General features: G+C 36.2%; 1 protein-coding gene across 1 annotated transcript; it reads left to right on the top strand.

Moving 5' to 3' along the window:
* The first annotated feature begins 584 nt into the window (after window positions 1–584).
* mogat2 (monoacylglycerol O-acyltransferase 2) lies at window positions 585–9,340 on the top strand. Its single transcript, XM_051907891.1, has 6 exons — window positions 585–755; window positions 1,310–1,488; window positions 4,781–4,985; window positions 6,919–7,093; window positions 7,823–8,022; window positions 8,753–9,340. Exons 1-6 carry the CDS (start codon window positions 662–664, stop codon window positions 8,905–8,907), a joined length of 1,008 nt encoding a protein of 335 aa, XP_051763851.1. The 5' UTR covers window positions 585–661; the 3' UTR covers window positions 8,908–9,340.
* The last annotated feature ends 1,029 nt before the right edge of the window (window positions 9,341–10,369 follow it).

The following is a 10,369-nucleotide window of genomic DNA, read 5'->3' as shown; positions in this document are numbered from 1 at the left end:
AATGAATATTCAGCAGGCATTACTCCAATGTTCAATGTCACGTGATCCTTTGATCCTTCAGATATCATTCTAATTGCTGAAGAAACATGTCTTATGATTATCAATGTTGAAAACGTTTTTTTTTTTTTTTTTTTCAAATTTATTTGAAATAGAAATCTTTTGTAACATTATCAATGTCTTTTCTATCACTTTAATCAATTTAATGCATCTTTGCTTGAATTATGCTTAACAAATCAGTAGTTCAGGTACATTCTAATAAGTGAGTAAAGGTTTTATGGCATTCCTTAAGTATTTGAACATAGATTATTTAAATGAAGATTATTTCTTAGGCCTAATATAAAATTACATCATGAGCATGTCAGGACTTACTCAAAAGCTACTTTTTTTTGCATTAATCCATTGTTTTCATGCACATATTTTAAGGCCTAATTTTGCACAGCTCTTTGCCTCTGGGGTCAAAAGTCCCATTGGTGTAATATCAAGGTATTCTTGGGTGATAATCATATCACTTGCAGTGAATAATCAGATAAGGTGGTAGTAGATGCAAGGAGGAGGGGAGCAGGCCAAGACATGGTGTCAGACTTTGACCCCCGCGTGGAAGTCCTAGCGCTGTGCTGATCTCTCAGCCTCTCGCCGGCTCTTGCCGTTTTCTGGTTTAGACATGAAGGTTTGTTTTGCTCCGGCTGATGTGCCTTTGGTTAGGAGGATCCAGACTGCTGTCGTATTGCAGTGGGTCTTCTCTTTCCTGGCCCTCGGTAAGTGCACATGCTTTCATTACTTTTATTTTTAGTGTCTTTGCAAAGCCATCAAGTGTTGACCTTGAATGAGATCTAATCACAGTCTGTATTCTGTATTCTTACATATATTGCAATGTGTAAATTATTTCATTTTAAAGTAAATTATATATACTTTTATATATACATTTTTAAAGTTAAAATTCAAAAAGTGCTGCTCCTTTAAAAAATTATAGCTATTCTGCATTTAGATACAGTTCTATAAATTGTGCAGTTTCATGCTGATTTGTGATTTGTTCATTGGCTCTCATGAATAAAAGCTGATAGCAAGAACATAACCTCACACAAAAGCCTCTTTCTTGAAAACACATCACTATGTTTGGAAAAAGTGGGGGAAATGTTTTCTAGCAAATGTATTTTGCTGTATGTGACTGCAGGCCTTGATCAAAGCACCAACATAGTTCAAAACCTCCAGGTCAAAGTCTTAAGTTGGAAAGATCCTGATTGTAAACATATTTGTGCTGATGCCTGTGCATTTGTGCATCCTGTGTGTTTATTTTCTGCCATTTTTGCAGCCCCCTGCTGTATTGTGTTGTTCTTCTTCCTGCTCTTCACTCGTTTCTGGCTCATCAGTGTGCTCTATGCCACCTGGTGGTACATCGATTGGGACACGCCTTCACGAGGAGGCAGAAAAGTGCCCTTTCTGTGTCGAATACGCGTGTGGGAGTACATGAGAGACTATTTCCCCATAAAGGTGAGTGGGCGGACTTACTGAAGCATGCATAGCAACATTATGTCTCTTGGTTGTTTTGACCTTTAAATAGGATCAGAAACAGATTTTGTCACTTTTATGAACTGTCATATAAGCTACCTTAACTTGTCCAGTCGATTCTGAGATTTAAGGTTTAAACTGTAACCTATTTACATAGTTTACAGAATGGCATTATATATCAACTGTGTCTTCTTTGCTGTCAATCTTTTTGCTGTCTATCATATGCATCAGTATAATAGGGCTTTTACCAACTGAAACCAACACATTGTTATTACTCCTCCAGGGAGAAAAACAAGGCAAAACCATTTAAATGTACAGAACAAACAGTGATTTTCAGGCCCACAGAATGAGTTATCAGTCTAGTACTGCCATCTAGTGTCTATTCATTGTCTGGAAAAAAGACACAGCCTACACACGTAAATACAGAAACACACACACACATATATATATATATATATATATATATATATTTACAATGACTGACCCTAAACTTTACATATATTGTATTTTAAAGAAATATACTTTTATGAAATATATTTTAGTATTAAACTGATCATTTAATAATAATAATAAGAAGAAGAAATGTTTCTTGAGCACCGAATCAGTATATTAGAATGATTTCTGAAGGATTGTGTGACACTGAAGACTGGAGTAATGATGCTGAAAATTCATCTTTAACATCACAGGAATAAATTGCATTTTAAAATATATTACAATGGAAAACATTTGTTTTAAATTGTAATAATATTTCACAATATTACTGTTTTTACTGTATTTTTAATCAAATAAATGCAGCATTGGTGAGCGTTAAAGTCTTTGTCCCAACCCCAAACTTCTGAATAGTATGTATCCCTTCATGCATCTGAGAGTTAATGTTGATAGATAAAAAGTATAGAGAAAATTTATACTGCAGATTTTGTCTGTAAAAAATAATTTGCAAACATTTTGGAATAAAGTTTAAAACTAAACTGATAAGTTCTATTTTAGTGGCCAATCTCGCGATACTTTGTACTCTCATCATTATTGTTAAAAGACTTTTGTTTTTCTCAACAGTGAGTGCATCAGCTACATCAAAACACCACTGATTTGATTAGCATTTCAGGGAAATGTTATCACTCTGGTAATTAAACCGTTGATACACTAATGTCTCTTATCTGTATGTATCTGTCCATAATGACAGTCTTTTCACCTTTTGAACAACAGAGAAGGCATGTGGCCTCAGAAGACGCCCTGTGTTCAGAGTAAATGAGTAACTGTAAACAATACGGGGGGCTTTAAACTCCATTCAATAAAAGGGTCATGGCCACGATCTTGAAGAGAGACAAAAATACCCATTTATACCCATCAAAACAACTTAACTTTGAAGGTTAATGATTTAATGTGATTGCAATTATTTTGATTTTGCTTAAAAGGCTACCCATTGTTTTCATGATTGTTTCATTCATTGTATAAATCATGGAAAAAGTGCTCAAACCATTTACTAACAATTGCATTTTTTCTAAGAAAATTCCCTTTTTGTCAATTCACCATACAGTCTGGGGTTGTCCCAGGATTTTGAAGGAGACACAACATCTGACTAAATGCGTCATTAGTATTAAAGAGCCCTTGCTGAAGCTAAACAGAGCATTTGTATTCAGAGTGAATAATTGATTAAGATGAAACCTTGCTTCAACCACCGGTACAAATTTTCCTTTTTCAACCTCTTGATTTGAAAGTAGAGCTCGGAGGTCTTGGAAAAAGCAGACTTTTGCTTATGCACGTGGATATTGAAGCTGGCGTGGTGGGAATTTTGTTACCTTAAAGAAAATAGTGTCTGAGTTTTCAAGAACCTACCACCACAAGTGCAGTGTTGTTTTATTTCGGTGTCTTTAATGGTGTGATAGGAATAAATTTGGCATGGTGAAAAAACAGTGTGTGATTAATTGGGCATTATCAAACCAGGATTTAGAGACATCAATCGTTTACACTCCTAACCTGATAAGACAATAAATGTCAGCTGTGCAATGAGCCCTCTACTTCTTGACAATCCATGCAGCTTTCTTCTACTCTGGTAGCAGTAGAAATGTACATGGTTAGCAATCAGAAAAATACATCTCTGGTGTTAGTAAACAGTAGTTAGTGGAACAGTAGTTCCTTAATAATTAACCCACCCACAGTAGATAGACAGATCATTGGCATTCATGTCTAAAATACTTAGAGATCACTGAACAAATTGGCAGATCTTGGTATATTGACTGTGTTAGGCATTCATTCTAGTTATTATTTTGCCAATAATGACCAGCTCGCTGTACTGTACATTATCCTGCTTAGTCCTATTACATGGCTACACTGAAGAAGAAGAAGAAAAAAATGGTGTAGGATTTACTCGAAAGAAGCTAAAGCAATTTTCACTCAGAAATTTTATGTAAATTTTAGAATTATTTTCAAAGAAATGACAAGTAACACATTGAATTAAACTATTTGGAAGTACAAAGACTAAAATATTTTTCTTATAAAACGTATACCCCGATAATCTTGTTTTATGTTAATGTTGTATTTAAAATGTATGTGAACATGAAATATTTAGTTTTTCTTCCGCTAAGAAAAAAAAACAAAAACAAAACAAAACAAAAAAAAACCGGCAAGAACGCAGAGTTTTCGCGTGCAGAGTGAAGAGCGCCATTGATGGAAAGCGTCTAAGGAGTAAGTATACCGCTGTGAAAAAGTACTTATATTTTTCATAATCATGAAATTACTTGAATTCACCACCATTCTCGCAGTCGCAGCTCTTGCTTTTGGTGGATGTTAAGGGCAGAATGGATATTGATCACTGAAAGTCTATGAAAACGTGTTTCACACTGCACTCACTGCGCACTTCCGCTTTTCCTTAGAGAGCAAAATTTGTTTTTCTTGGAAAAAGTGTGTTGGTGATTCTGATTCTGGTTCTTAGAAACTCCTGGTTTTGTTAATGTCAATTCAAAGCTACAATAGCCTACCTCAAACACAAACCAATTCAGTCTGCTTTGACTGTTAATGTTCTGTGTTGTTGGTGTAGTTTTAGTATTGTGTTGAAGATTTCAGTTCGGTGATTGGTAATAGTTGGGTATTAGCAGATCCTAGATCAGTGTGAAAGATCATAATAGAGCCATATACAGGACTGCACTGCACATGATTAGCACATGATCACTGACCTTTAACAGTTGCCCTTTTAAGGAAAGCATGAAACATTATCAAACTTATTCACATTCTTCTAAATCCTTAAATGATTTTAATTACTTCTTTATCTCTTTATTAGCTGGTGAAGACAGCTGATCTGGACCCTACGAAGAATTATGTGCTGGGCTTCCATCCTCATGGTATCCTTGTAGCTGGTGCATTTACAAATTTCTGCACAGAGGCAACAGGTTTCAGACAACTCTTCCCTGGGCTGAAGAGCAACCTTCTTATGCTGCCTCTCTGGTTCAGAGCCCCCTTCTTCAGAGACTACATTATGTCTGCAGGTAGAATGGATAGAATACTGTATGTACAGGTGCTGGTCATATAATTAGAATATCATCAAAAAGTTCATTTTTTTATTATAAATTATTTTTAAAAATGAAACTTTCATATATTCTAGATTCCCTATATGTAAAGTAAAACATTTCAAAAGTTTTTTTTTTTTAAATTTTGATGATTAGAGCGTACAGCTCATGAAAGTCCAAAATCCAGTATTTCAAAATATTAGAATATTTCCTAAGATCAATCAAAAAATGGATTTGCAAAACAGAAAAGTTCAAGTTCTTTAAAGTATGTTCTTTTGTGCACTCAATACTTGATCGGCAGGACATATTACAGCAAATGACTTGCTCCTAGCACAAATTACTGCATCAGTGAAGTGTGGCATGGAAGTGATCAGCCTGTGGCACTGCTGAGGCACTATTGAGCCTTCAGATCATCTGTATATTGTTGGATTGACTGTTTCTCATCTTTCTCTTGAAAATATCCCATTGATTCAGGTCAGGCATATTGGCTGGCCAATAAAGCACAGTAATATCATGCTCAGCAAACCACTTGGAAGTGGTTTTTGCACTGTGGGCAGGTGCTAAAGTCCTGCTGGAAAAGGAAATCAGCATCTCCATAAAGCTTGTCAGCAGATGGAAGCATAAAGTGCTCCAAAATCTCCTGGAAGATGGCTGCATTGACTTTGCACTTGATAAAACACAATGGACCAACACCAGCAGACGTCACGGCCCCCCCAAATCATTATTGACTTCAGAAACTTCACACTAGACTTCAAGCAGCTTGGATTCTGTGCCTCTCCAGTCTTCCTTCAGACTCTGGGACCATGATTTCAACATGAAATGCAAAATTTACTTTTATCTGAAAAGAGGACTTTCGACCACTGTTCACTGTCCAGTTCTTTTTCTCCTTAGCCCAGGTAAGATGCTTCTGACGTTGTCTCTGGTTCAGAAGTAGCTTGGTAGTCCTTTTCCTGAAGATGTCTGAGTGTGGTGACTCTTGATGCGCTGACTCCGGCTTCATTCTACTCATTGTGAAGCTCTCCCAAGTGTTTGAATTGGCTTTACTTGACAGTATTCTCAAGCTTGCGGTCATCCCTGTTGCTTGTGCACCTTTGCCTACCCAATTTCTTCCTTCCAGTCAACTTTGCATTTAATATGCTTTGATATACACTCTGTAAACAGCCACCCCATTCAGTAATGACCTTCTGTGACTTACTCTCTTTGTGGAGGGTGTCAATGATTGTCTCCTGGACCATTGCCAAGTCAGCAGTCTTCCCCATTAGTGTGGTTTCAAAGAACAAAAGATACCCGGAATTTATACTGTAGGGATGGTCATTTAATGAAACTCAAATGTAAATATTCTAATATTTTGAGATACTGGATTTTGGACTTTCATGAGCTGTACGCTCTAATCAACAAATTAAAAAAAAAAAAAACTTTTGAAATGTTTTACTTTACATGTAGGGAATCTAGAATATATGAAAGTTTCATTTTTTAAAATAATTTACAATAAAAAAATGAACTTTTTCACGATATTCTAATTATATGACCAGCACCTGTATATTTATTAACATGTGATAAACAAACATTGTCATAGAAACCACACTCTTAGAAAAAAAGCCAAGGTGGGGTTTTAATGAGGTTCCCGTCCTTCGGATGAGACGTTCATAAAACATCCCAGGACATCCTTCGAAAAAAAGTAGGGCTGTCCTGGCCAAATCTGGCCATTTGCCTCTGTCCATCATAGCCTCCCCATATACTGATTGTCTTCTTCACTCTGTCTCCAATTTTAAATTAAATTTTTAACCCAAAGGTTAGGTTTTTCCATAAACAACCCATCATTTATACAGTGTATAAACAGCATAATTATTATTTTATTTTATTTTATTTCAGACCTCAACTGTTCTAACTTTTACGTGTGTATGTATTCCAGGCCTGGTTCCATCAGACAAGGACAGTGCCAGCTATCTGCTCCGGCGGAAGGAAGGTGGGAGCGCTGTGGTCATTGCAGTTGGTGGTGCCCCTGAGGCTTTGGATGCCCACCCTGGTGAACACATTGTTCACCTAGCCAATAAGAAGGGCTTCATTAAACTTGCGATAGAGCACGGGTAAGCGGAAGTTTTTTCCTTATAATAAGCATAAGAGGCTGTCGCAGCCTCCTGTTGTATTTGTGCCAGTTTTTCATCACCAGATAGTTCTCTTGAGCAACAGTTGGTCATGTTTGAAATATAAGCTTGTGCAACTTGCAGTTGCAAGTAATAGCGCTGAATTTATGAAAGACTCTGTGACCCACGCTAAAGAGTTTGATAGTTGTGATCAGGCAGAGTAAAGAACAATTATAATTTACATCTATATTTGAAGAGTTCAGATGCAAAAGCCTCTAAGTGCCGTCTGAAATTTTCTTCTAAAATGAGCATTTTTATCAAGCTCGTATGTTTATTTTCAGTAATATCACTTTAATGGCAATTAATAGGTCCTTTTCATTGCCATTAAAGTGAAATAACTGAACATAAACATACAAGCTTGATAAAAATGCTCATTTTAGAAGAAAATTTCAGATGGCACTTAGAGGCTTTTGCATCTGAAGTCTTCATTTATAACTATTACACTTCTGTCTGGAATACCTGATTCTAATGTCAGGTCTTTTTAATATTTTACATTTAAACTCAAATGAGTGTTTCATGTCCATTTATTTATTCCATTTCTTGTTGGGGTTTATTTTGTGATAATGATTGCATACATTATCTCTCATTTTCTCACTTTCTGTGCATATATTTTATCAACAAAAGAAAAAAGAATTTTGTTTAAAATCTAAATTTTTTTTATATCTCCTCCAGTGCAGATTTGGTTCCTATATATTCATTTGGAGAGAATGAGTTATTTGACCAGGTGCAGAACCCTCGTGGCACCTGGCTGCGCTATATTCAAGAGCGTCTGCAACGCATTATGGGCGTTTCGCTGCCCCTCTTCCATGCACGAGGTGTTTTCCAGTACAGCTTTGGCCTAATGCCTTACAGAAAGCCTATCAACACTGTTGGTAAGTGCAATCAAATATTAGCCAAATATAATCAATATCAGGTCAGGGGTTAGGTGTAAATCACAGCCATGTTCTGTGCTAATATCTTTTTGTAGCCTAACCTAGACGCAATGACCTCTCTCACTTTTCTTAGCCATTTATTTGTTTTACTGTACCAATGCACAAGTCTTATCTGTTACCACTTTTAGCCTATGGTAGCAGGTCCAAACTGTTGCAAAAGCTGGGTGGTTCAAGCATGATATTTGCTTTTTAGCAACCCTAGAGAAATGTGAGACTGACATATCAGCAAACGTGAGGAGAATCGATTGTTGGGCCTTACATATCTATCTATGTATCTATCTATCTGTCTGCCTGTATGTCCATCTGTCTGTTGTTCTATCTATCTATCTATCTATCTGTCTATCTATCTATCTATCTGTCTATCTATCTGTCTGTCTGTCTGACTGTCATTCTATCTGTCTGTCGTTCTGTCTGTGTATCATTCTCTCTGTCGTTCTGTCTGTCTTTTGTTCTGTCTGTCTGTCGTTCTGTCTATCTGTTGTTCTATCTGTCTCTGTCTGTTGTTCTATCTATCTATCTATCTATCTATCTATCTATCTATCTATCTATCTATCTATCTATCTATCTATCTGTCTGTCTGTCTGTCTATCCATCCATTGCAACACATGCTTTCAAAAATCACTTCATCTTTGTCAATTATGAAGCTAACATATGTATTGTCTTCTTCAAGTGGGTAGGCCAATCCCAGTAGAGAAAAACGAGAAACCAACAGCAGAAGAATTGGATGTGTTTCATCAGCGCTATATGGATGAACTCATCCACCTGTTCGAGGAACACAAAGGAAATTATGGAGTACCTGAAGACACTCACTTGGAGTTCCAGTGAGAGTATCAATGAAGCGTCTGTGTGGTTGTGTGTGTGGGGGAGAGAGGGAGAGATACAAAAAGAGAGAGTATGTATGTGTAGTTTAGTTACAGTGGTGTGTTGTGAGCATTTAAAACATAGTTGTTTTGCTATATAACATCAATTGTTGAAAATAATATCAGCATTCTATTTTCCTGATAAATGACAACATTACAGTTACAATCATTCGGCTATACTTTAATTTGTAATTTATTTGCAAAAATGTTTTTTTCATGTAAATTAAAATTCAATGTTTTAATACCTAAATTAACTGGTTCTAAGTCAGAACTATTATGTAAAATGGCAAATGCAACCTGACTTCATTAACTTCACTTCAACTTTTACAGTGTATTTTCTACTGTACGTGCTTTAAAGCACAACAGAGTGTCTGAATAAATCTACACCAGTTTTACTACTCTGTCTTGGTCTTTTTGAATGACTAGTGACACAAAGCCACTGAAGTTTCTCCACTGAATCCCAAAAGACGATTGCATCTCTCAGGAGGATTGCAGTGGAAAGGTTTCTGGCCTTTACAACATGTAAGACAAAGTTAAGATGAAACCTGTTCATCTAATGATGTAAAATATGAAAGTCTTGACATCAGATGCAGACATACAAATGCAGCCCTGTCCCATGAGGCTATTTTAAGCTTGCACCATGCATCAGTCAGAACCATTTCACAATGCATGCTGGTTTAGACAAGACTTGGTCATGCCAAATAGGACAAATTTCTTCACAACCAGGATGACTACGCACGTAGTGACCACAGGGTGACCAGATGTCCACACCGATTAAATCAGGCTTTAACCATTGCATTTGGACAGATAGACATTTACATGCAAAAGAAACAGTGCCAGAGACGGACATCACTATTAAAGGTCAGCATTGGACAACGGCTGTTATGAAGATATGGAAGACATGGAAGTCGTTAAACAGGCTGGTTGCTATGTCATTGGTTCAAATATAGTGCAAATATGAAATGCATGAGAATATTGGGTCGGAGGTTAACCCTTGATTTGACTCTGCAGTTGGTTATAGTACAGAATGACATGTCTCATTCCCTGTGTGTAACACCCAGGATTATCGCTTAAATTCAAACGGGCTGGGGCAAAGTTTTTATTGGAAGACTTTCTCAAGGTTTCCAAAGTCAAATGCAAAAATACAACTATACAAGTTTAAAAAAAAAAAAAAAAATGTATGCACATGTATGTGTGCTTTTTGTTGGTTTTAACCTAATTCCTAGTTCCAAAAATACTTTTAAATCAAAAGTGAATTCTATCCTCCCATATGGCAAATAAATATGTTTCAAAATATACTAAAAATAGCCAAAAATAGTGAAAAATATATCAGTAGTAAGTAATATATGAATAACTAATAACTAGTATGTGTGTATATACACGAACGTGAAAGTTTTGCGAAAGAATATAACATAATTTAACATATG

The sequence above is a fragment of the Ctenopharyngodon idella genome, chromosome 10 (assembly GCF_019924925.1).
Source record: "Ctenopharyngodon idella isolate HZGC_01 chromosome 10, HZGC01, whole genome shotgun sequence".
In the NCBI taxonomy this organism is placed as follows: domain Eukaryota; kingdom Metazoa; phylum Chordata; class Actinopteri; order Cypriniformes; family Xenocyprididae; genus Ctenopharyngodon; species Ctenopharyngodon idella.
The sequence above is the reverse complement of the archived record's forward strand: the minus strand, read 5'-3'. Positions and strand labels throughout refer to the sequence as shown.

Bases quoted from the DNA above. Each gene is read 5' to 3' on its own strand.
- mogat2 (XM_051907891.1), top strand. From the start codon at position 662: ATGAAGGTTTGTTTTGCTCCGGCTGATGTGCCTTTGGTTAGGAGGATC. The intron at 1,489-4,780 runs GTGAGTGGGCGG...TCTCTTTATTAG, and splicing joins GAGACTATTTCCCCATAAAG to CTGGTGAAGACAGCTGATCT. The intron at 4,986-6,918 runs GTAGAATGGATA...TATGTATTCCAG, and splicing joins AGACTACATTATGTCTGCAG to GCCTGGTTCCATCAGACAAG.